This window comes from Amblyomma maculatum, chromosome 3 (genome assembly GCF_055883805.1).
Source record: "Amblyomma maculatum isolate TAMU_Amacu chromosome 3, ASM5588380v1, whole genome shotgun sequence".
Taxonomy (NCBI): Eukaryota; Metazoa; Arthropoda; class Arachnida; order Ixodida; family Ixodidae; genus Amblyomma; species Amblyomma maculatum.
This window is the reverse complement of record NC_139346.1, coordinates 162895847-162923365: the sequence shown is the minus strand read 5'-3', so window position 1 is coordinate 162923365 and position 27519 is coordinate 162895847. Positions and strand designations below refer to the sequence as shown.

General features: G+C 43.7%; 1 protein-coding gene across 1 annotated transcript; it reads left to right on the top strand.

Annotated features, from left to right (window-relative positions):
• Window positions 1-353: 353 nt before the first annotated feature.
• Window positions 354-27519, top strand: LOC146196691 (uncharacterized). Its single transcript, XM_084596391.1, has 8 exons — window positions 354-442; window positions 2394-2451; window positions 4267-4358; window positions 6247-6273; window positions 11333-11434; window positions 21144-21197; window positions 23598-23723; window positions 27028-27519. The coding sequence occupies exons 2-8, from the start codon at window positions 2427-2429 to the stop codon at window positions 27232-27234; spliced, it is 633 nt and encodes a 210-aa protein (XP_084452517.1). The 5' UTR covers window positions 354-442; window positions 2394-2426; the 3' UTR covers window positions 27235-27519.

The window sequence follows — 27519 nt, the reverse complement described above, 5'->3', positions numbered from 1 at the left end:
AACATAGCCCATGTTTTCTGAATCTGATCATGAGCAACTGTGACTTTTTGTTTTATTTTCGCGTGACGCAGGGACGTTCTTGTTATCGGGTATTTTCATCTGCTCTCTTGCGAATCCGCATTATCGCACGCTTTCGTGAACATATTTTAGGGATAAAATTATGTTTGAGGTTACATTAAAACCTCCGTTCATGCCGTAAGCCAAGAAGATGTCAAAGCAAGCTCTCACCTTTGAATTCTCTTTCCCGTATGTCTACGGTGGCGCAGAAAATGTTCGTTTTGTTCTGTCGGTGTGGTGGTAGTGGTGATATTGGAGTGATCTGGTATAAGCGTAATGCTATGGTCGCTCGATTGCCGTAGTCACGTCTGTAGCCGGCAGCTATGTATCCTCTCCCCTATATTACACGTGCTTCTGCAGCTCACGCACTGAGACACTTATTAAGGTAAGCGCCTGTGTCAAGGGGAATATCGCATTACATTAACGGTGTATTCAACTTCTGCATCTGCGTTTGCTTCCCAATTTTTTTCCTTTTATTTGGTAACCAAGGAACTACTTACAGCTTATTTATGTTTGCTGCCAGCATCACTTTTAGCCGCATTGATGTGCAGCATAACGGTCTTTCGCCTGAGCTCTGCCTAAGCGCATAGCTTACACCCGTTTACGCCAAACAGCTGCAGTCAGTAAAGGACCAAGTAAATGCCAACTTCACTAACACAACTGACGAACGTGCCTTCAAGCAATATTGTTGCTCTTCGCCCACATGTAAACCGTTCGCATATTCTTCGTGATTCTTCGTATTCATTCCAGGCGCAGCTACTATCAGATCAACTAGCTTAGCATTCTGTCTTGCTCTCATTAAGTCTACCGACAGTGAAGATTAAAAGCCACGCCTGTGGAAAGGGCAACAGCAAGAATAAAGCGAAAAATGCATTATTACGCGCCCTCTTTCTTTCTTTTTTTTTGTTTTGGAAATTGCCACACCACGAAGACCTGCACACGGTTTCCTTCAGCGATCAAAATGGCTGCCGCAGACACTCGACGTATGCGCAAATTATCAAAATGACACTTCATGCTGGTTCCAATCTATAAGCAGAACAGCTGGCTTAAGATAAGAGTGAGGATAAAGGGCTGCCTGCAAAGGACGATAAAGCGGGCGTATGCCGCTAGATGAAGTGGAATGTAGATCTGCCGTAGTCAGCCGCATTGCTTCTGTCTCGCGCCTGCAGGAGCGTATGCAGGAATATATAGTCTGCCATGCGCTCTCGCGTCCCGCAATTTTGTGGTTGCTACAGTAGATCTTCAGAAAGTGCGCACACTTCATCGGAACGTCAGCGGTACTTCTAAGAAACAAAAAAAATATGGCCATTCTTTTTTCTCGGATACTGGCTCGGTAAATTAATAATTAACAAATGTGCATCAGCAATATTAAATATGCTCTTTCCGCCAAATATGTCCCTTTATTTTATTTACGTTTATTTTTGTGCTGCGTAAAGCCCTATAAATGATCAAGAAGATGGTGTCACTCATTTTGAGGAGTATTGCTTTCTCTGAAACCTTTGATCGTGCAACGATTACCAGCCAGCTCTCCGTCACTCGCAGATGAGGAGGTCGAAGAAGTTGACAACAGCAAGATGGTCTCCGTTCAAACCGTGTATATAATATCTTTCATTTGCGCGGTAAGAGTTTCTCGATGTCGAGTATTTCTTTCATTTGTAGTGTGTAGAGGGACAGATTGCCTAGTTAGGTGAGAGAGTTAAACTGCGCTTTAAGAGATCACCGATAAATGAAAGCCGTAGACCATACTGCGTCAGACCAGGAGCGCTTAACGCAATACGAGTGTCGGGTTTCGGCTCTCCAGGCTATTTGTTGTAGTGTTAGTCTACGTCGCTCTGGTGTTTTCTGCACTTTCGCAAGATGTTGTATAGTTTCAGTTTTGATTTAGTCTTGAACACCAAAAAGTGAAACTAATTCTCAAGTGTCTGTGCTGTGACGAAAATCATGAGCAGCTTAAGATCTAATCCTGTCGATGAGCACATGGGAAATCAGCAAATGCTTCTTCTATGGTATCGTGTGGAAACGTCGAAATTGTGAAAGTGCAATCTCGAAAAGAAATTATGGAATGCGTACTCCGACCAATGTACGCAATCACTAATACACAATAAATGGCGTCGTATTCTCGCGTAAATGTAAGCGCATTGTTTGTCTAGTGCATGAATTTCAGATTCGCGCAGTTTCCTGAACGCAAGCAAAACAGCCTAAAGTAACACATTCTTCCCCATTGTAGTGAGCGTTTGTGGAGCTAATTATTTGGGCCTTCTCTTCTATTGCTGTTTTGCAACTATATTTACTCTATTTTGCTGTATTTTCTTCGAATCTCCACTTTACATTGGCAGGTTCTCAACGGCTTGTTCACGTTCTCATCGTTAATGAAATTCGGGAGAGAGCCTGTGCGTGAGTATATACCACCTTCATAAAAATATCCTCTAGATTCAATCTTTACGACTGAACGTTATCGCGACGATTAATATTCTAACACAGATATTACATGTAGCATAAATGCCCATGGAAATAGGTTTGAAAGCGGCCGTCGTATCTCGGTTGCAAAAAACGTGCCAGCGACATGCGGAGGTCACGGGTTTGAATCCAATGGGTGGAATGCAGATGTTTGTTTTTTGATAATTACCTGTCGTCTGGGCAAAAATGGTTATCATTTTTTTTATTGATGAAAGTAAAAATAAAATACTTGATCAAATAGAGCCTGCTTAGTATATTAATCAGCGAGGCTGTTAAAGCTTTTCTTTCAGCCACATGGCCTCATGCACGTTTCATCAGTAGTGATTCCTTGACGCGACACAAGAGGAGAGCTGTGCGGTGATCATAAGTATCCAAGTCACATGTCGCTGGTTCGTGAATTGGCAGCCACCACATTTCATACCAAGTTAAATTTTAGTTTTAATTCGGGAATATAATGGGTTGACTGCATGAGTTCATTGATTTCAGTCAGCTAATTTATTAATTGTGTAATTGAGGCTTTAAAGTTCGCACTGAATTGTAGGGCAGAAATTAAGACCATGAAGCGATATCAATAGTGTACGAGCTTTTACTATAAAACAAAAGTATAAACATCCCTGTATGCTTTCATGGCTTTCAGTAACTGCTGAATTTCTTTATTTGAATGACATCATCAACCCTCTTGCCCCCAATATTTTTAATTTGACTTAGATAATTAGCTCAACAGGGGTCTCGTTTGGACAGTCATGATGCTACAGGAGACGCAAGATGGTTCTCGCATAGATACTTCCTTCAGAGCTCGAAACCTACGTTGTACGTGCGTAAAACAGGACGTTGTACGGCCACTGCCATGTTCAAGGGTGACGAGGGTGCACACTTATGAGTAAGCTCCATGAAAAATAAATTTCCTTGAAAGTTCAAAATTGTATTGTAAATTGCCATTGTAGCCCACTTTGATGAGCATCGCATTCGATAATCAGGAGGTTCTTCCAACAGCGTGCTGCTGTTTTCCTTGTACATTCTAATGATTCAGCTCACAGGAAAAGTAGGCTGCTGATTTCCAACTGATCGATAGTACAACTAAAATACAAAAGTATCTCATGGTGCTTTACTTTTTTCAGTAACTGTTGCTGTCTTCATATCATATCCTCACGAGGCCCTCAATTCATTATCCGTGTTTATAAGCACATTATAAAACGGCTGAAGATTATATAAAAATATAAAAGCAGCCAACCGTCAGCGAAGACAAAAAAAAAAGCGTAAAGGATTCCTTTCTTTAATTTCTGCTGGTTATTGCTATTATTAATATGATCAATTACTGGGCCAAAAATAATTAAATAAAAAGTAAAAAACATGCCGACTGGTGGATCCCAACCCACAACTTCAGAATTTGGAGTTCGGTGTTGTTATCTGTTATCAACAAGCTACAAGCAACATTTAATACCCAACAATTAGAAGACGGAACAGCCGTCTCTATAGCTGTGTTGATAAGAGCACTGGACGTGAAGTTCGGAGGTCATGGGTTCGGACACCACCAGGGAAATGTTGTTTTCTTCTCTTTACTAACCAAGGCTAATTTCAATCAAGTACTATTTTAACACTTGTAACACTCCGAACAGTTTCTGGCTACTACGTTTCAGCCAGGTATAAAAACTTTTGTGGCATTGCTATATTTGAATCGGTATAACCCAACTTTTGTTATCAGCCCAATTCTTTCGACTGTATATCGAATGTCTCCCGACTACCTTACTGCAGCCTATGGAAAGGTGTACGATTTGCTGTCCTCCGCGGTATCCGCAACAAGCCTCGGCGCCGACATCATGATGATGAAGGCTATCAACTTCGGGGTACGTTTGTCGACATTGCGTTCCTTGTACGTTTTTGACGCGATATTGTTAAAAGCACCGATCTGCAGATAATCAGGAATTGGCGTTGTGAGCGAGGGATCACGGGGCATGGCTTCGGTATGCTAGCAGATGCAGGTGACATGGCCAGCGCAACACTGATTGATAGGTGGGTCGTGTGACGTCACGAGACCACGTCACATGACCGAGATGGTAGGAGCTGCCAACTCGAACACTATTTGGAAATGGGGTGGTTATACTGGGATGGAACCCAGCTAGACGCTCGTATCCCGATTAAGACACGCTACTACTAGATTAAGCGGGCCCGTTCGTAAGGCTGGCTTAAGGCTGAAAGCTATATAGATGGCGAATGGTTTTCACACAATGTGGTAGTTATACTAACAAGCATGTGTAAAATATATCGATGAAAATAAGGGAATAGTGATTAAGTTAGGGCATGTCTCAAATGATGATTAGTAGGGCAGGCGACATACAGGAACTATTAACGACGCTGCGACATAACCTAGGAGGTTGCCTTAAGAGTCCCTTCATTTTTTTGTATAATGAGAATTAAACAATCTGCTCCTGTTAAAATGGTATAGCAGAGTATTATGGTATCTTCTATAGCGTTTAGCAACCCAAAGCGTCTTCGGCTGTGAAGGCTGTTATAATGGAAAGCTCAGGGAATATCGACCTTCCCAGGTTCATTGATGTGCGATGTCAGAGCACATCAATGAACCTGGGAAGGTCGATATTGTGCATATCTGCTGTTGTGCATATCTGCTCAATCCAAACGCGGCCGCCATGGAAGGGATCCCACCCTTATCTTCGGTATGAACTGTCGATTGATCTTCTCCCTTACCCACTGTTCAGGGCGCTGTAAAAATTATTTGTGACACTAGTCTCAGCCATGGCCGGACTCGAGCGGCGGCGAGCGCATTTGCTAGCGCGCCGCCGCTGCCACTATAGTCCGGTCGTGCCTCAGCGTATTGGCAATTACAGGGATCGCTTCAAGGTAGATGACAGGAAAGTATTTCGTACTGCGATGCCGCCTCTGACAGAAGCTGTTAAGTGCGTACCAAAAGTTTTTGGTAAGTGCGAAAGTTCTCAGTTTGCTATGAGTTTTTCGTGGAGGCACGCTAGGAAGGATCTTAAGGAACGAAGATATGTTGTTTCTAAAAATTCTTCCGGAAGGCATACTTATTAGTCTCATATTTCTGCGCAGACATCACTGAAAACGAAAGGCCTGCACTAGAACGATCGCGCGAATAGTTTGCTGAGTGGCAACGGTGTGACGGTACTGAGTCAATGTCGCGAGATCGGCCGGATTTCAGTAGCAGTGGCGGCATGTTGGTGAAAACAAAATGTGGAGGCACCCGCGTCCTCTGCAGTGTGCGTTCAGGTTGACGTTTACGTCTGGTTGTTTAAATTAAAGTCTATCCCTTAAATACGGCATCTGCGATTGCAGGGCTGCTGTTGCAACTTCAGCTTAACAAAAAAAAAAAAAAAAAGCTTGCTGCCTGTGATTTCCAAACCGGAAGGGGGGGGGGAGGGGGGGGGGGGCAATGGATTTAGCCTTTCAAAAAATAAATAAATAAACGTGGTTCAATTATGTCGTTGTCGGGCAAGCACTGATATCTATATTCATCATCAATGTATGGATATTTAGTTTCACCCTTAGCTATTGTCATTGATGTAACGATAACGACAGTTGCGACATGGATTGCCGCTACGTCCTTTGTGGTTTGGCCAGTTCAGCAGACCTGCGTTCTAGTGTGTGTTCTCTATACAAGCAGATAATCACTTTTCTTTTCGAGTTGGAACTCGCGTGTCAAGAACATTAATGCCTGACCGCTGTTTTTTTTTTTTTTTTTTCGTGGGATTATTGCAGAATGTACAGGATGCCTACATTACGAAGGTAAGTGTGTGGTTTATTTTTTAGGTCTGGTCTGAAATGTTCTTTTTTCTCAACGTATCCTAATGGACCGCTTTCCGGATTATTAACATTATCTTGTGAGTTCGAAGAGCCCGAGGCGACACTGTCGGATGGCGAGTTATATAAAAGAACATTATGCGAACATTAGAGGCATGCCCAAGCCCCGCCGGGGTGGTGCAGTAGTTACGGCGCTCGACTACTGTTCCCAAGGATGCGGGATCGAATCCCGGCCTCGGCGGCCGCTTTTCGATGGAGGCGAAAAGCAAGGCGCCCGTGTGCTCTGCGATGTCAGTGCACGTTAAAGAACCCCAGGTGGTCGAAATTTCCGGAGTCCTCCACTACGGCGTCTCTCATAGCCTGAGTCGCTTTGGGACGTTAAACCCCACAAACCAACCTAGAGGCATGCCCACATTTTTAGCTGCTGCTGGTATCGTTACCACGCAGCTCTTCTTATCATCGAGAAGCACCCCTTGCCAGTCACCGGTTGCTATGCATCGGAGCACGAAGAACGTGTTACTAATCGGTTTTATCCGTTGAACAAGGTTGACAGCGTTATGTTCGCTGCAATGTATAACACCTTTGAACTTGTGCATTTATGATGGAAAATAGCGCGAAAGTACACGAAGGACGGAAGGAAGAAAGACACGGACAAGCGCTAACTCGCAACTGCAGGGTTTATTGCTGAAGCACGCAATAAATACAGGTCACATGAAAAAAAATAACAGAAAAAACAAACGGCAATAGAAGAGAGAGAGAAGCAGCCTCCTAAATGGGAAGCTAGGTCATAACATAGACAGTGATACACAGTAACACGTGCCACTCATTGCTGGGGGGGGGGGGGGGGGGGGGGGGGGGAAGATACAGCTAAGTATAGATAAGTAAAGTTAATGTAAAGTAGAGTCTAAGAAATCAAATTCGCAATCTACCAAGTTAACCGACGGTTCGCTGACACACAAATTTTGACATTTTTTAATGTAGTAAGCCTCCATAATTTCACGAACCAGCTTGTCACGATGTCTAAAAAGAACGGTGGCCATAGAAAAAAGCGGTGTGCACTTTTGATTCCCCTTATGGTTCTCTTTAATGCTACAAGCGCGGCAATGCTCCGGAAGATTACCAGACTGTTCTTTTAAGGAGTTTTAAGGAGAGGACATTTTGAAGGTTTTTATAGATTGCAGCTCAGGCCTGAAGTTCACCGTTGAGCAGCCTAAAGATTTGGCACTACGGTTCCTCGACTTATCCCTGTCCGTATGCCGGGATGACGTTTGTTGGGCTTACAGCCCCCGATCTGCCAAAGCACTTCTTAGTTTTGCCTCTGGACATTCAAAAATTATTAAGAATGGTATCGCGACGTCCTGTCTCAAAGCAGCAATCACAAAATCCTGTATTCATTCCTTACAAAAGAGCGTCTTTGCACAGGTCAACAGGTTGAAGGAATCTGGCTATCCCATGCATGTTATTAAGATGACTTGTGGAAAACTGGTGCATTGGATTAAGGCAGGCCATAAGTCAAAACTTGTTACACGGGAGCGTCAAAAGGTTGGCGTCGTGCCGTATGTCCATAGGATGGCACACGGACTTAAGAAGGTGGGAAGCCGCTATGGTGTTTCCGTGGTTTTTTCTGGACCGACAAAATTGAACAGTTTGTGCTCTCATATTCGAAATCGGCAGGAAACTGGCGGCGACAAGAAAAAGAGGCGTGGGTGCTCCGTTAAACACCGCTCGCCGTTTGTACCCTGTGGGATCGGCGTGGTGTATAAGCTGCCTTTGTCATGCGGAGGCGTTTACATAGGACAAACGGGGCGGTGTCTCAACGTTAGGCTTGGGGAACACCACAACTCCTTAAAAGAACAGTCTGGTAATCTTCCGGAGCATTGCCGCGCTTGTAGCATTAAAGAGAACCATAAGGGGAATCAAAAGTGCACACCGCTTTTTTCTATGGCCACTGTTCTTTTTAGACATCGTGACAAGCTGGTTCGTGAAATTATGGAGGCTTACTATATTAAAAAATGTCAAAATTTGTGTGTCAGCGAACCGTCGGTTAACTTGGTAGATTGCGAATTTGATTTCTTAGACTCTACTTTACATTAACTTTACTTATCTATACTTAGCTGTATCTTCCCCCCCCCCCCCCCCCCCCCCCCCAGCAATGAGTGGCACGTGTTACTGTGTATCACTGTCTATGTTATGACCTAGCTTCCCATTTAGGAGGCTGCTTCTCTCTCTCTTCTCTTGCCGTTTGTTTTTTCTGTTATTTTTTTCATGTGACCTGTATTTATTGCGTGCTTCAGCAATAAACCCTGCAGTTGCGAGTTAGCGCTTGTCCGTGTCTTTCTTCCTTCCGTCCTTCGTGTACTTTCGCGCTATTTTCCATCATGAATGTCAACCAACTCGCCCAACTTTCGGCATTACTTGTGCATTTACTTTGCCAACATTGTTGTGTTACGGGTATTTTTATATGGGATTTGTAGCTTCGATGTTAAGTGTTACCTGTCGTTATCATGTCGGGAGGCGAGGACAAGTCAAGCTACGGCCGACGTTTTTTAACCTTGCTTCCCCATAGATCATCGTAAATGGAGCGCGAAGTGACGAACAGAGCACACAGTTTTGTTACATAGCCTAGCATTTCCAAGAAATCATTTGCAGTCGTTACTTATAAAAACAATATTCGCAGAGGTTCCTTTTTTCCGACGCATAATTTAGTTATAAAACGTGATTACTTATAATGTTTGACTAGGCCCAGCCGTACATCTAGAAAACAAATCAACAGGACTCACAGAAGCCAGGGCAGTCGTTCTACTAACTGAGCTTATCCGGAAAGCTGGCAGGCTAATTGGTACTGCGAGAGTTAACTGATAAGGAAGTCGGGATGGGAACAATGTCGCTCGAATGTTTAATAAAATCCACAAAAGTGCAATATACTTCTAATTACAGAGTAATCGCTTAACAATGAATAAAGCTAGCCCTCTTGGAAAGCTACTCGCAAACGCCACCGGAGAAATGGTGTGTTCGGCATTTGCATCAGTTTGGAGACATACACACGCTGAAGATGAAAAGCAAAGAAGAAACGCTCTCGGGACTCGGCGATAACGCTTGCTTCACGTATAAATTACTTCGAAACAAGCAGAATGACCAAGCACACGGCGATGTCTCCAGCAACATGGCCAATGGTAATGCTCGTCCCCATCTCCCGAAGTCCTCTCTGTTTCGCTTCGGTGCTACTGCACATAAAAGTGACGCTCGCCTGATATTTATAAACATCAGATAGGCTTTGCGCGCCCATCGTTCGATTGTAGCTGAAAGATATGTGTCCTCTGCATTTGCAATGGACTAGATTGATTAGGATATCTATACCATTCCCCCAAACCCTGATAACATCCCGTTAGTTTCTGTAATCTCACGGAGGTGTCGATATTGTCATATGCTAGGGACAGCGTTCAGGTGAGTGAATCCGCATCTCAACACTCACGTGACATATACCGCGGATGCGTGCACCCCTCTGGCTCTGGAACTTCAAGCCATTTAACAATGCCATATATTCCCTTCCGCCAGTTCCTACATTCAATGCAGTTCATCTTTACACAGACTCTCTCACTGCCCTTAAACAGCTTAAGGCCGTTCGACGCACATTCCAAATAACACAGTCCATTCATTTGCTCTGTTCAAAGTACCCATGTCCTGTGCGCATACACTGAATTCCCGGCCATGCTCGCGATCCACGTAATATTCAAGCGGATGCTATGACGCACATAAACACATCAGGCGATCCACCACCTTCCCCTCTTCCCCCAGATCCGTTCCTGTCCCACGTTTCCGATTATCAAGTTCTGTGCCAGTGAACACGCGCTCTCATTCCTCCGTGTTCGCACCCTCTCCCCCGTAGTCTTACTCGGCAGGAGGAGGTAACAGTGCGCCGGATTCGGGCAGGGGCGGCTCTGACCTCATCTGTACGACATCGATGGCGGGATAAAGATCTACCAGTGACTGACAGGTGCCCTCACTGTGACACTGCACCTGACGTCTGCGATGTGCGTCACTTGTGGACGTGTCCTTCAACGACTCACATTAGTCAACGGATAATCATGAAGGTGGGCCTGCGGTGGAATCGTGATTGTGATTATGAGAAGTGGACAATGGACAATCGCTACACTGCCAACCTCTGCGAATACATAAGCGCAACTGGACTTCACTCCTTCTTTTAACTTTCTGTCTCCTGCATCCCATTCCCCCTTTCTCAACTTATGCCTTGCAGCAAACCTTTCGAAAAAAAAGAAACAAAAAAACTTCTACGATGCTAAATAAAACGTCTCAGATACCTCTAGTTGCATCCTATGCCACACAGTCATAAACTGCGCGTTTGCGGCAGCAAACATAAAGAAACGAATATTGCGACGCTTTGAGGCAATATGAACTTTAACAGGGTGACTATTTTGGCTAGATGGTGCGAATCTAACATATTGAAACAGCGAAAGACCGAGAAACACAAGAAGTACACGGGCCAGCGATGTCCCTTGTACTTCTTGTGTTTCGGTGTATTTCGCAGGTTCAATATGTTAGAGCAATAGCTTTCGTAAGCATCAACAGACATTGCATGGGGCTGCATGCGATTCTTGTTTCATGCTAAATCTGTGATCTTCTCTTCGAGTATGTTAAAAAACACCAGGTGGTCGATATTAGTACGCAGCCCCCGTTCATCACACATATCTTCCCCCGTGACGTTAAACCTTAACATACCTCAAAATATGCTATGCTTCATGAGCAGACACAAAAAAAAGTCGTGTTTGGAAGACTTGTTCATCTCGGTTATGTATATAGTGGCCACAATCCTAACGTCACTGCAAAATACTTCTTCAGAGGCACAACCCCTGGTAGGCTGTATGGGTTCTAATGTACTTCAATCACGCCCGTTCCAGGTATTTAAAGCGCAAGACACTAGTTTAGCTCCTAAAATTTCCTGTGTATTTACGACGCTTGATATAACGTTTCCAGAATTAACTTGGTTCGTTCCCGTCTTTTCATTACTACCCGTGCTGGGCTACAGAGTTTCTCTAAGCTGATGGGGATGGCGCTGAGTGCAAAGTTGTTCGTCATCACATTCGACTTCTTTGCACCGACAGTCTACTTCTACAATGCCGCCCAAAATGTGAGTATAGGCTGTCCGTATTATCTCAGTGTTTTTTTAATGCTTATGTGTTTATTTATTGTACTAAGTGATAGCTTGTACAGCTGGTGCGGTCGAAAAGGCGTCGGCGTCGGCGCCGTCGCTAGCGCTTGTCGGAAATAATCTGGGGCTGCGCAGAAAAGACCTTCCATAGCAATGCGTGGTTCTAGTGATTGATGATTGATTGTTCTGGGATAGGCGATGACGTGCTAATGAAATCATTGTAATTAATTATCTACTCGTTCAAGTATATAATGAAAAAAAAAAGAAGAAAATGGGGTCTATTGCTGCCAAGTTCTCAACGCCAATTTAAAACATTTAGTATGTGTAACTGATTGATTAAGTAACTGAAATATTAAACAAATATGTATAGTGGGTTGTAAAAGTGCCAAACGTTCACAAAGTAAAGGGAATGCTCGATTATGCTACTTAAGAAAATTTGGAGTGTGTAATTGATTGCTTATTTATTTAAACAATTGAAAAAAAATGCTTTCAAAAGGGTCAAACTGTTCGAATGGATAGCCACTGTTTGCTGATGCTAAGTATCGGCGTATAAAAAAAAAGTGAGAAAACATCGCCCGTGTATGCGAAACCCTATCGCGTCATACCCTTAACGGCGAAGCTTTAGTGTCCCTCTAATTTTTCTCTGTCATGCCAGAAACTGCATCACACATGGCTCTTTCTGTCGAACTTGAAATGCATGTTTCACTTTAGCTTCACTCAAAGTAAACATTGGCAACAGAGCACGAGTTAAAAAGAGAGTAATAAAGCACCTCGCCTTTACGATCAGCACAAGTCTTATGCAATATATTTTTGTGAATTCGCTACTCATAAGCGAGTCTAAACCACTGAGTGATCCGATTTATCCGTTACTTGGAGGGAGAATCGATTACTTTACTGCAACGCAGCCCTGAGTACACGTAATATCCTGCTTCCTAGTCCCCAAAGACAACTTGGTTGGTTTATGGGGCTTAACGTCCCAAAGCGAATCAGGCTTGAGAAATGCTATATAGTAGAGGGCTCCGGAAATTTGGACCGTCTAAGATTCTTTAGCGTGCACTGCCACAGTGGACGGTACCACCGGGGCAGGACGCCGAGGCTAACGGTTCCCCTCACGTTGCGGCAAGGTGATGAGGATAGTGGTGAGATTTAATAGAAACAAGGATGCAGAAAGAACAGTGTTCCAAAATGGCATAGGCAATGATGCCAATGGAGTAACAGGCTACACACACTCATGAGCTTGTCAAACGGCTCTCCTCAAAGGCGTTTTCAGAAAAAGCGTTACATTTTACCAAAGAACCAAAACATTAAAAGAGAAGTGATGATTTATGAGGCGAGATTTCAAGGTTGAACTGTGATTGAAGTTCTGTTGAAGCTCTGGAACTCGGAATATCACGTTAGTGACCATAAACCACCGTCTTTTAGGCAGCACCAGTAAGTTTGACGAAAGACATTCGTGAGGGCGGACAATCAACACACGGCCGGAATGGCCAAGTTATCCACATTATAGTCTCAGGACATCAAACTATATTGTGCAGTATAAGCATTATTCGCATTTTGACTTTCTTTACAACACAGCTGCGCGAGGACTTGATCTATCAAATGCTCAACGCAACTCAAGCAGCCCTTACCAAATGCCGAAAGTGTTCCGGTCGACCATGAATAAGCCTTGAAAATGGGCTCTGATCAAAATAAGCGGCTGAGGAGAGTTCTCATAGTTTCCTCCACAAATCAGAGGCCGCAAATCTGCTTTACCTCACTGTGGGGGCGTGGCCTCCTGTATGCAAGCGGTTATTTATTTTTACAAAGTTTTTATTGCTCTGTGTTTCCTTGTTCCTAATCCAAAGCTTTGCTGATTACTCAATTAGTGCTACATTTTTTTTAGATTGTCAGCTCTGTTGTTGTTGTTGTTGTGGCTGTAGGAAGAAGGAAAAAAAAATGCACGAGCCTGCTACTGGCTCTATAGCTGAGCCACCTCCGCTGCTTTTTTTTTTTAAACTGGTTTATTTATAGGAAGGGAAAGACGCGGTAACTGTCTCACTTGCTTTCTGTGGACACCGCAACCGCGCCGTAAGGGAAGGGAGGAAGGTGGGAGTGAAAGTGGAGAGAGAGAAAGAGGAGCCGTAGTGGAGGGCTACGGAGTAATTTAGACCACCTGGGGATCTTTAACGTGCGCTGACATCCTACAGCACACGGACGCCTCTTCGTTTCCCTCCGCTGCCTCGGGCGGACAGAAGAGAGAAAGTAGAGAAGAAAGAGAGAAAGGCGCGCACCGCAACAGACATAGTCCATCACTTAAGCGGTGGCGGGTGCAATGACGGCCTACAACAGATTCATGCTGTGCTGCCCCGAATAGAAAGATACATCCTAAAATCAGCCCCATTGGCCTTACGGGAATGTCACAGGCGTCACACAACCCTGGGTGACCGAGAGTAAGGAAGGCCCTCATATTCACCCTACTTGACCTCGAAGTAATCGCATTAGGAGAGCATGAAGACGCCATTCGCCCCAGCACCCGCCGCGTAAACGAGCGCAATGAGTAGATTTTTTTTAAATCTAGAAGTGTAAATTCGCAGGCCATGTTAGCAAGCTGCACTGTGTCCGGACGCATATGTGTGATAGGTGGTTCGAGGTCTTATTGGCATCAAAGCTGAACTATTATGGAACATTCTGGAGCCGAGTGGTTGGAATTAACACCATACCGAGAGGGATTTGCCACTCGCAAAATTTGCATTCTCAAGATCTGCTAGCCTTCTAATTGCATTTTTGTTTATTTAAAACTTGCTTTTCCCGATTCTCTTTCAGCGCGCAGTAAGTAAATTTCTCTCCTATGTTGAAAACGTTCAGGGTCATGCATTTTGGCCCCTTAACTCGCCGGCCCTCATATCGCTGTAGTGACGTGGTAGCGTTCTGATAGCGTTTTCCAGAAAATCCTACGTCGGTATAGTCGGCGCTCTGTGCTAAAAATTACGCTTATGCCTTTTGATAGGAGGCAGTTGACAGGTGACAAGAAAAGACACTGTGTTGTCGGCAAGTTATGAGTTGTCACGTGAGGACGGGACATGGTCAAGTAGATGGGAATCGGAGCTTGCAGGTGGCTTGGGTTCCGTGTCAGACATGTACGTCTACATCGTACAGGCACGTTCATACGGCTCGGTTAAACCAGAGCTTTATCTCTATGTAAGCTGCTCTTTCACATAACGTGCTCGGTTGCAGTGGGATGATAATGATTATATGTGAGATAATAAAGGCTCCAGTTAAAGAATTAGTGATTAAGCCTGTAGCGAAGATCCCTAAGCGGAGCTGTAGACGGCAGCCACTAAGATGTGGCATCATACCCTTAAAGACAGGGCTTAAGTGTCCTCCCAATTTTTTAAAATTAACTTTGACGTTTCTTCTTCTGCAACTCACTGACCATCCCATTTATGGAAGATAACTGTTTTGTAATCGAATGCTATGTTTACTTATCTCAAGTGACCAGTGCGGAGAGGAGGATTGGTATCCTTGCTATAATGCAGATTAAAAGGAATTTATTAGCAATGCAGTTTTCTTAACTTATATTTATCTGCTCAAAATTCTCCACACGGCACGTGTCTTTATCGAATGCTGCCCCCTGCCCTATCCTTATTTACGCTTTTCATTTCTGAAAGCACTTTTGTGACATATTTTTTTAGCCCAAAAGTCCGCAGTTGGAACCTGTTTTTTGAAATCGATCAATTTGAAACGCGAGGGACGCAAATAATAACTCAGAGAAATGATTTAATTCCAGATCGGTTGTTCTCCTCGACATGCCTGTTGTCGATAGGTGAATGAGCTGATTGCACCTGTTTCATAAAATTAGGGTCAGGAGGCACTTACGATCCGCTGGTAAGGGTTATGATGTGACAGATGCTAAATGGTTTCCGTCAATGGCTCCTCTTGCCGATCCTCGTTAACGTGCCCTTTACCAACCGCTCAATCACTACTGTCTTAATAAGTGCCTCTTCACCCTCATTTTCACAAAATAGCTCGCAGTCGTAGGCTACTACAATATAAAACGCCAGCAGACATAGATACGAAGGCCCCATTTTACCAAGGCGTACGAATGTGCCTGCGTTTCCAAGGCGTAGTTTAATTTGAAATCCAATAGCCCCAGGGGCGACTCTCCCCTGACCTTGATCTTTCTTCTCAAAGTGATTCACTTTCAAAGTTTGCCACTTTCCATGTCACGTAAGACATTTTTAACCCATGTGCTTATTTCTAAACGCAATTTGCGCTTAGCGCTCTTTCGTGAAAGAAGAAAAAAAAACAGTATGTGGCTCTTATTGAAGAAATTAAAAATTAATAGCTATGGGTACGTAGTGATTAAATTCTCGTTCCTGCAACTTGACTGTTGTAAGATTCACGAAGTGGATGTAGGTCTCAACAGCTTACACTTTCACTGTTTTCAGCGTCGTTTCCTTAACGCTCTCCGTGCATGCACATAATCACGACCATATCCTTACTATTTATTTACTTCATTCCCAACAGTACCTAAGAAGCCTGCAAGTGGAAGGGGGAACGTGGACAGATGTAAGCAAGTGCTGTCACCCTGAAGGGGAGTGAAGCAACGTGCTATACTCTCCTTAAAATGTTCCTTGCGCATTGAAAGTGCTGCGACCTTTGAAAGAAAGTGAGCCGGACACGTGGTGTCTGTGCGACCTATACGGGGGAAAGTTCTTCAAAAATTAACGGTCAGTTCATTGATTTGATACGTGGGTGTAGCTGATAGGCTGATAGCGTCCTAGTTAGGACTGCACTTGAGTAACTGCGGGACATTGTCTCTTAAGAATAGTTGCCAGAAAGCCTTGACTTTCATCTTACCAGGATGTGTTTTATCTCACTTGAGCCAGGGCACTCCGCGCTGTGCGCTCAAAGTGGTTTAACCAGTTTTGAAACGTTCGACTTCGATTCCACAGGTGATTAGTGTCCATCCTCTCAGTAAGTTTGTCTGATATGTCGAGTTCCGGGCAGTTGCTGGAAGTCGTGATTAGCTTCAATAAAGGAGAAAAAGCACTTTTGAACTTGCATACCATCATGCTGCAAGTAGTGAGAAAAGAGCGAAATGCGCTTTCGAGATTGCCATTAAGGTTTAAAACTAGACAGTAGCACGGGTTGGTTGCTCTTGACGGTAAAGCAAACATGGTATACTTTAGAATCGACTAATAACCTGTGCAGAGCTTGTATTTGGTGAATGGTGGAGATTTCTAGCTCCCTAAATCATCGTGCGCGCTTTTCTTGTCTAGAAAACTAATGAAGCCGCTCCTGTTCTAGTATCTTAATAGTGGCGGTGCAGTCCTTATACTTGTTAGTAGAAAGCTTACTTTAAGGGTATACTTACTTAATGAGAGACACCATCTTAGACCCACATTTTTTATTTATGTACGTATATGCACCAGATTTACACGATTTATGCATTTTGTTGTGCTCATTTCAAACTGCAAACTGTTTTACCTAATGCAGGTCGTTTTAAACATAGTAAGAAAAACCGATCTTTTGTTTGGAGGAAGCTTGTTAGTAAACACCAGATCTTTGGGATATTTCGCTACCTAGATGATCTAAAATCACAAATTAAAGAAAAAAAAAACATAAATGAGCATTCTAGGATGATTTGGAAGGCTCTTCAGACTTGCCGAAGAAAAGATCCTTTTAGTGGCTAAGACAAACGGTTTATTTTGATAATTTTGTAAAACAAACAGTGGTTAAAAATCAGTGTTAGTGCAGAAATTATGAGTTTCTCTTTCTGGAGAAGCCGAGATATCGCTCTTCCGTAATGGTGATTATGCCCAAGATTCAATTTTAGAAATCGGCGAAAAATATTTTTGGCATATTTTTGTATCACCAAGGCTAACAGCCACTCGATAAAATGAGTTATGACTGGTTTTTGGTGTGAATACACCGTTTCCCATCGATATAATTGCTCCTGAAACCTAAAAGGGAATTTATGTTCACAAGGATGCCGCGCGTGAAGCCGTTTCGCGACCGCGCCGCTGCCACCACGCCACGAACTTTTCCGAGTACTCGATCTGTCGCGCACATGAACACTACTTAGGCATCACTTTTTCATCTGCACCGTCATAATTACGATGCTCCTAAGCGACAGGAATGGCACTCTACTATCTGTCGTGCCAAGCACCTCCGACTGCGCCGTTATTGGCCCATCGTGGAGCGTCGGCGCTTAGTCACTGATATCGGATAACAGGATGCCGCGTCACCAGCGCGCTCCTCTTACCTGTACCTTTCTTCGCTTTTTAGGCCAGTATGACGCTCGAACCTAAATTGTCCGCATTTTACGCCATGGTGGTGACAATGGAACCCCGCTAAACAAGCTAGGCCTAACTGCGCGACGTTTTCGAAGTGGCGCCAGGCCACAAGCAGTCGACGCTAGCAGCCAACCAAAAGTGGTCAGTTGTGTCGCATGCTTCCGGAGCCCAATAGCGGATCGTGTTTCGCGCAAATTTGTCCCTTTGTTTCCCGCTTGTGTAGATTCATAGATAGAATAAGCTTTAATATACAACGGATAAGGCGATCTGCCCACGCCCCGACATGCAGTTCAGGGGGCGGGTGCCGCCGCCTCAGATGCAGGCTGGGAGGCCTTGGATCCCAACAGCCTCTTCAGCCAGTTGGACGAGCAAGAGCTGGAGCTCAGGGTCCAAGCTGAACATGTCTGTGAGCGGACACCCATAAAAGCAGTAGGGACACATGGTAGTCCCGCTTCAGGTGTCCACTCACGGACGCCCATCTGACATGAGAATAGCCTGAAAAATGATTTTTCGAACGAGACAAAATGATGCCGGTAGATCGCGTACTTCTCGATCTGCTGCCTATCAAAACATAGGGCGATTTCACCTTAGTTTAATGGGTCAAGGGTTCAAATTCGCACCATTGAAACACTGTAACGTGAGAAATAGGTTGTATTTTACAACCAAAATCGGCAGATAGTGGCGGAAACATCTCAGGACCACAAAAGTGATGAAATCTAAAATACCGAGTTTTAGAATGATTTTCGGCTTGTGTTTGTGTTTGAACTTTGCACACAACCTAACTTCGTCCCAGCACATATAATATAGTTTTCATTCTGGTCTCAGAAAAAACCGGTTCCTTGCGGCTTAATGCTAAGCTTATGACAAATATACAATGGATGTATCAAGTCTAAATCTGATACGTCGTCTGCAATGTGTGTGGGACCTGCTCACTAAAAACGTTATTCATCAGTCAGGTACAATACGAACGAAGGCTGCGGATTTACCTTACCAGAAGATAGAAGCCAGGATTCTATGATAACACCGATGAAGCATAGTCACATTCCTGCAATAGCAGTACGCAGCAAATTTATTAACTGTCTTTCTTGCTTGAGTGAGTAGTAGAAGTAGAAAACGGAAATACCTTTCCGAGTAGGTCTGAAACCACTAGCTACGAGGGCTACAAGACACGTCCACTATTTTTCTCGTATTCCTATTGTTGCCAAAACAGACGTTTACAAAACGAATATTTTCACCGCACAGTCTTTAAGGCATACCTCACTGCATCCCAGAGTATCTGGGCCTCATAATTTTGCGTATCACTTAGAGCGCCTTTTCTTCTTTGGGGAGAGTTGTTTGATTGTTGAGTGCAGTGCTCTGCTTTCTATTGCACTATTTATTTGCGCTTTGGCTACCTTTAGTTTTAGCTGTAGGCATGCTTAAACCTTTTACTGTCTCTCTTGCAATGACCAAGATAATAGCCTGAACTATGTGTAAATAAATAAAAAAGCTGCACTTGTGGAGAACAGTGTAAACCTAATGCAGAATGGAAGAGAGGGAGAAGCGCGTCATTTAAAAGTAGTAGAAGTGATCATAAACAGCTGTCAAAAAAACGACGTGGGCATTGAGGATACATCAACTAAGGATTTTTTCGACCTCGTGCTAGGTAATATAACAACAACAACAACAACAACAACAACAATAATAATAATAATAATAATAATAATAATAATAATAATAATAATAATAATAATAATAATAATAATAATAATAATAATAATAATAATAATAATAATAATAATAATAATAATAATACATTACGCAAAAAGCAATTTCTGTGTACCATCTAAACCCACTAATTTGGACTGAGGAAGTAAGTCCACGTAATAATCGCAAGAAAAAAGACGGTGGCTGCTATTTTCAAAAAACATTTCAAAGTAATTATAACATTTTAAAACGGATATATTGTCGATATAGGTTACTTAGTTATAAGATAGGATGATTAATAAAACACCATCTTGTGCTGCACTAAATAACTGTGGCTTCGCGACTCTGTTTGATAAGACTTGTCTGGAACGGAATTGACATTTTCTACCTGTGCAGTTGCATTTGATGAACACTAAATAATCAGTGTCCGATCGCCTTCAGGCGGGAAGGCAACATTAGTTCTAACCAATTTAGAAGTTTATCCTCACGCCTGACAGGACTTCAGCCGGCAGAAGAAAAAAATGGTTTTGAGGCAAATTGTTTAGTTTACCGTTTAAATATTGCGCGTCAGAAAAGCTCCACTACACATGGTGCCGACAATGAAGTCTTAAAATTTTTGTCTTGTAAATGCGATGCGAATGCTATAAATCCTGCAAATAGTGCAAATGTATAAATAATAGGCAGTTAAGAGATTCTTTAAAAGATGCTTTATTACTATAGTTTGTGTCTAACATACGCTGACTCCATATTATCGTGCATTTGTGAAACCAAATAGTGTAAAAGATTGGTGAAGGGGCAAGGTTATCTAAACTATTAATTTTCGGCAGCTTTGTAGTAAAATAAGTTCCGGTACTCAGTGTGACACGCTCTTTGAGGAATGGCGCGACAAGAAAAGATGAGGACTGAGAAATAAAAAAAATAATACACAAGCGCCATAGGGAGCTCAATCGTGCGTATGTTTTCTCTGTTAGTAACGTCTTTTGCTGTCACGCCATTCCTCCCGAAGCTTATCAGTAGTCTTACAATATGTAAACCCTTAGTTTCAACCTGTGAGTAAGCGCTGCACTGTGGCCAGGCATTTAATGAAGACACAATGAATATCATACAGTGTTCTACGCATTTGCCGAAGAGAAAACATGGCCCCCTGTTTTGCGACTCGTCGTGGTAATGATTTCTTTTTCCTTTTCATCTTTATTGTTTCAGTATTTGAAAGGAAATCCTCCACTTGACAACGTAGAGTTCGGAGTAAGTTTTAACGTCGGCTAACCAGGCGATGTTTAATCAACTGTTGGCACGCAAAGTCTCTGGCAGGACTGAACACAGAACCGTGTTCGCAAACATTGTGATGGAGAAGCTGAATAGCGCCAAGAAGTAAAATAGTAGGAATTAGTACAAGGTGTAATCAACCTTGGTAAATACTACAGTTCACCCTCAGTTTCTCCAGAGGAAGTCTAAATATACAAACGGGGATCGTACAAACAAGATTTGAGACCACTTGCGCAGATATTCAGTGATAAAGAAGCGACAATATTTCGTGATTCATAGGTGATGTTAACACTCATATGCATGTAGGCCAAATACAGTACTCGTTAGGCGATGTATTTCTTGGCAGACAGAAAATACTCTGCGTTCACGAATAACTTTAAACTGCATGGTAATGCTTCTGTATCAAATGTTGCGCCAGGTCTCAGCAATGAACAAAGCACGTTTCTTTCTTTTTGCAGCAAATTTACTTCGGAACCTCTTTCCTCGGTGTTACACTGGTCACAGTAGTTAAGGTAAGCCTCAGGTCAGGCTTCTTTTAACTCAACGGGAAACAGCGACTGATATTCCTGTACCATATTTCTCACGTGCGAAACTGGCCCAGTTTGCTACAACTTGTAATAATTATGTTGCGTAATGAATGGTACCATTTGAGCCGCGCTTGATACTGACGAATATCTTAGCCGTTGGGCTAGCAGTCGTAGATTGAAGTAAAATGTTTCTGAAAAGTTTGCGTCACAAGCATTTCCTGTATACAGTAGAAATTAGGGATACTGAACCTATTAGATTGTAGGCATCTCTACTGGAGATTCTCGGTATCATCTGAACACGTTTCTAAAGGTGTCAGCATTTGGCCAGCAGTGCTCTATAAGTACAGGTGCTGCGATACCCAGTACCTTGCCAACATATTTTGTTGGGCGAGTTGGTACTTATTCATTATTAATTTAAACAGCGCGAACACGAAGACAAAGGACAAGATAAAAGAAAGCTTGTACTGTGGCTTTCTTTTATCTTGTCCTTTGTCTTCGTGTTCGCGTGTTTAAATTAATAATGAGCCTTGCGCCTTACAATATATATAATCTCGAACGTCCTACAACTACCTGCAACCTCGGCTTTGAGTTTCGCGTCCTCTCTTTTCAATTTCAGGCCGTCAATTTTCAGAGGTCAAAACAAACTAAGACATCGCTGAAAGGAAACGCCCGAAACATACACGCGTTCAATGTAGATGCGGTGACCTCTGAATAGGTTATTAGTGTAAAAAATGCTCAAAGCTTGCACCATCCGTTATTTAAACAATAATCAACGTTCGTATTCGAGGTGGGCTCTAAAGCACGCCGAGAAGCCTCGCTTTATATGATTCTTAGGCCAGTCACGTGGCGCAGAAAGACCAGAAAGTCGACGCTCCAATATTTTGTAGGCTGAAGAAACTATGCCCAAAGTTTAGAGCCCATTCTTCTAAGCCGTGTACAGGGTACCCTACGTCATTAGGTGCTATAATACTAATGGAGTGGGCAGGATAAAAAAAAAATTACTTGCCTTCAGATGTGCAACACTGGGGTTGCAATGTGAGCGACACTGTGTGAATGACAAGCAAACCCATTGAGCTCCGACCTTTCTCCAGAGGGCGTACGTACCTGTGCTGCGTAAAACCAGAAGAGATTATAATGCAGCCCATGACAGGTGTGCACCCTTTGCCAAAAGTTTGTAGAGTGTGAGGTGTACTCCTCTGCATTGAATTTGCCTAGTGTATGTACACGGACGAAATGTAGAGGATTTTCTGAAATGTCGGTCGGCTCAGTCACAGGTGTGTTTGGATGCACCCGGCCAGTACGCATTGGTGATGCTCGGTATGCTGTGTGCGTCATACGGCTGCTCGATACGTCCTCCATTTTTGTGGCCATCTCTGTGATTTTTTGTACCATCTGGTTTGGACGAACGTCGGATTCTGTGGCTCATGAGACGTATGAGGTTTTCGCCTTAATGTCCTTCCGGCATTAGGTCCCAATATTACTAAGGATTATTACCCTTAGTAGTGTTTTAATATCCTAATGTTTTCCTCGTACATGGGTGCCTCAGAGCGGCACAACCGTGTGAATAAAACAGGAAAACATAGAAATGACTCAGCGAAAAAACAAATGAAATTTCAGAACTTGCCCCACTGAGATATGGCAGAGTGATTAAATTCCACAACTTTTCAGATCCCGATGTCTCCTTTAGTTGACAGTGCCTGTACCGCAGCGGTTCACCTGTCGCCAGAGGATGGGCCTCGTATGCTGGAGCTGCGGGAGTCGATTAGCTGTTCCACCGCCTGTGCCCTATAGATTTCTAAAGGGTGCATGCTTTTTGTGCTTGGCTTCACCAGAGTAAAACACTTGGAGAGCAGGTGGTATGCAGACAACCTTATGCAAAAAGGATAGTTTGGGCGAAGATACCGACGCAACATGGAAAATCATAATTATTATCATAGGCATCATCCTCATGAATTCTTCTTTTTCTTCTCCCAGCGCATGTCCTGAGCCCGTATCTCCAGTCCATGCACTGAGTTCTTGAAATTCATTCGTTTAGCTACACCTGTATCAAATCAAACTTTTCCTGTACTTAAGACAGCCCTATAAAATTTGCGAGATGCCGCTATATCTGCGTTTGCAGTATCAAAATGCAAATTTGTCTATTCAATATTATTTGTCATGTGCTTTTGTTGAGTACACATAACATCTCTATATCCGTACAGCTGAGTTTGGCGCATTAGCGAGGGACTTTACTCTGACGTCATGAATGACGTCATGAATGACATCACTATACTCTAATGATCGTGGTACAGTGTTACTCCCTTGTGGCCACCATCAACACCGCAGATCTGGAAAACGTGTCAATATATCTCACTTTAAAAAGTGCGACGCTTGCTCGCCACGCAGGGAATAGTGCTCTTCTTCCTCCACGACTACTACGAGGGGGTCAAGCAGCTGGGCAAGCTGACCTCCAATGGCCTACAGGATGATGTGTCCCCGGAAGCTGAAGGCGCTCCAGGGCAGAGCGTACAGGTACATTTTACCAAGTCCAAGGATTGTTGACGCTTGTCCTCGGAAGACATGTAGATGTCATCATAGGCAGACATTACCTTGCACTTGACGCACGATCGCTTTGGATGCCTATGTGTCATAAAACTCAACCAAAACCAACAAAAGGCAACACAAGACGTGGACATCTGAGATATCACTTTCGGAGGCTTGAAAACTTGTTCCTAAATTGACCTTATTCGGTGTTTTTGTTAACGTTTTCTTCATTCAGGACTTTTGTTAAACTGCATACGCGTTATGATGTGCTGACTTGGGGACGAAAATTTTAATCCCTGCTCTTTCGGTACAATCGGTACTGAGACAGAGCAGTTCAGTTGCCTCTCCCGATGAGCACTGCCTTACTACAAGCGAAGTTTTTGCTTAAAGTGACATCAAATATAGGTTGAAGCTTTCTAGTTACGAGAGACGGATACTTTAAAAAAAAAGAAATTTTATAGGCTATAAGCTTAAAGCAGATGAAACAAGCTCCACTTGCCGGTTTCGCAGACAGATGGTGAATTATGCTTTTTGTGCGCTCTGATCTTTGCACCTAGAAAATGCCGGTATTCATACATAGCCGACGTTCGCGTATTCGATAATGCGCTTGGAGTTATCAACGCCATACAATCGACACAATTGAGGTAAATAATTATTTTTCAATGGACAATATTTCTGGAGTAAACACGCATCTGAAAGCCCATCCAACCTCTATAGAGACACACAAAATCAAGTGATCAAAATTGTATAGGAAAGTAAATTTGGGGAAATCGCCCTCAACGGCTTCCTGAAATAGTGCCAACGAGACGAAAACGAAAGTGAAGTTTTAAACTGAACATTCAAACATTTTCAGCGCCTTCCCCGCACTAGAGAGTCCGAGTTCTCTGCTTACGTCGGTATCTTTTAAGGGCGTGTGAAGATGAAGGGAGAGAATCTTTAGTGGTGGCGAATTCATCATAGAGGAGCGCCGTACAAACCTGAAGCTTCCAGCAATTCATAACTTTCTGTTGTTCCATATTAACTTAGAATGACAATTCTATACATGTCCTTTGCATCTATAGGTATATTTCATAATTGGGCCGTATTAAAAATGATAGCTTAATATTTAAAGGTCTAAAATAAACATCATATTTAAATAATTTCTTTCTGTATCACCGATTAAACTGCAATTATAGCAGGTCGGGCCCGACCCGGGCCTTGAGTCTGAGCACAGGGCCAAGCCGACAGATGGTTCGAGCGTCTGGTCGGGCAGGGCCGAGCATAGAGCTCGGGCCGTGTTCAGACTCCAAATCTCACTCCGTGCACACCTCCACATTGCTAAACCAGAGGAACGCGTGTTTCAAATTCCCTTCAGCGGCAATCACAACTTTACAGGCCAATTCTGTCGTGCCTTGGACCGCATGTCAGCAAATATTGTTTGAGGGTGTTAGCAGCTATCGTCTCAATTTTCTTTATGGTATATCGTATATGTCCTTCGTGGCGTGCAGAATGTGAGTATATTAAAATAGGAAACCACGAATGGCCAGGTATATCAACGATTAGAGGCCAAAGAGCCGGCTGCATTCCCAAGATATTTGCCTAAACATCCAGTGTCCGAAAGTTTGTGGCAGGGGAAAACTGAGAGGCGAACGGAGAAGGAGACAAGTAGGTGCCTGATTTGGCGGACCCGAAAATCAAAGGTCGCAAAAGAGGACGGAGCCTGAAAAATGGAATCGCAGTACGTGTAGAGGTGGGGGTGGGAGGGGAGAAGGTGTTTTGGTTGCATACCAAATGGCCTCACGAAAAGAGACGGCACTGGCGCAATAAGTACTTGAGGCCAAGGCCAAACTGAAGCGGCCGACAGAGCGCAGTGTACGAGACGAGGAAATCCCCATGAATGCGGTGCCCGCTTAGAAAGTGGCGCGGAACCCCTTCTCCAAATATGTGTGGCTGGGAAAAAAAGCTGGTTCAAAAGTGGCAAGAGAGACGAATTGAAAGAAAAAAAGATAGGAGATGGATGGTCGCGACAGAGGCTATTATAAGGGAGAAGGTCAGTGGGAAGATTAGTAAGGCGACCGAATTAGGCGTGTGGACGCAAAGAAAGTGAATCCCGTGAAATGGCTGTAAAGCTCCAGCAGTAGAGGAGGAGTGCGATGGAGAATTCGCAATGGATCTGTGTACGTTGTGCGGTGCGCGCCGCCAGTGATTTAATGGAGAAGCAATTTGTCGAAAATATTTTTTCGCGTACATAGCGAATACTAGGCAGCAGCAGAAAAAGTGGAAGAAGGCGAATATTAACTTAAGATACAGGAGACGCACAGAGGCTGGAAGAGGAAGCGGGGAAAAGCGACAAAAAAAAATAATTAGTATACAGACGTGAGGAAATCACTTTGGTCGCGTCCTTGGGATAGTGACTTGTGGAAGAAACGGTAGGAGATGGTCAAGAATGTTGCATAGATTTCGGAAATCAGAATCAGTCTTCAAAATAAACGACCGGTCTGATAATCTAAACGTGCGGCTACGCTTCTCCATGACGGGGAGGCCGTACGAAAAGGGCACGTAATGAGGTTGGGGCCAAAATGTTGGGACCTAAAAGGAAAAATGTCTCACGGTTTTGCGTGTCCATTCTAAGCCTGTATGCCGAGCACCAAGCCCTATAGGAGAGTTTGTACCCACTGCGTCAGTGGTGGGAAATTGGGAGAACAACTGATGAAATCATGCGCCACTCGCAGTGGGGGCGAAGAAACCTCAAAGAGAGGATTTCTAAAATTGACCATAAAAGGAAGTGCGTAAACTATGAAATGCCTGTAATCGCAACATCCTTCGGTGAAGTACCCCACGTGCAAGAGGGCAAGCTTGCAAGATAAAATGTTCTTCGGCGGTCGCACTGATTTCGAGGCTGGCTGGCCATTGCTCCGTATACTGTTAATATTGCTTCTGAACGCTCAGGAGCCAGTTGATTTACACAGCACCATCGCAACATCGAAGGAACCCCGGCACAACTCTATTCTTTCTGGCGTCTGACTGAAACTTTTTGCTTTGACTCTTGAAGTCAGTGCTGACATTTGACCGCGAGGTAAATAGCTGCTCTCCAGAGAAAATTAGTGGTTGACACTAAATGTTCCTTCCAGGTTCATGAATCAGACCCATGACGTCAGCGATAAAAAGTGTCTGTCATTACCTAGTGGTGCGGCTATAGATTTCAAAATTGTCTTTAATGTTCACTTGACACGTTAAGCGCTCGACAACTTTGTGTTCACTTAGTCTCCAATATTTTCGGTTGGATTGCTCACACCAAGCTGCCGTGTTTCAGGTGATGCCTGGTTACTACGTACCCGGTGGCGTGGGAGGAGGTGCGATAGTACCCCAGCCTCCGCCGGGATTTGTATTCATCAGTCCGTACCCTGGCTACCCGGTTGCGCAGCCATATCCAGTTTCCCAGCCATACCCGACTGCTCAGCCGCTGCCGAGTGGCGCCAACTACCCTCGCGCCATGCACTTCGTTCCGCACCCACCGTAGGGCAATGAGCATTGCGGCTAGAACACCTAGCACATGCACAGTAGAGAAAGCGATTTCATAGATCGTACCATGCCCCGTCGTATGTCTCATGATTTTTCTCCCTGCTCCAGAATGATCAAAGGTACGTCTGGAGCTCCGCCTTAATCATATAGCAAACATTGTGTTGACGGTGACAATCCTGATTAGGGTTTTATTAACGCTTCCCATATTAAAATAAAAACTATCTACCGAACGAACTTTTTGCTATGAATTCACTAGTCTACTGAAAAATAAAATTGCTGATAT

Excerpts from the sequence above, each read along its gene's own strand:
- LOC146196691 (XM_084596391.1), top strand. The coding sequence starts at position 2,427 with ATGAAATTCGGGAGAGAGCCTGTGC. Across the intron at positions 4,359-6,246 it reads TGAAGGCTATCAACTTCGGG|AATGTACAGGATGCCTACAT; the intron begins GTACGTTTGTCG and ends GGATTATTGCAG. Across the intron at positions 23,724-27,027 it reads CTCCAGGGCAGAGCGTACAG|GTGATGCCTGGTTACTACGT; the intron begins GTACATTTTACC and ends GCCGTGTTTCAG.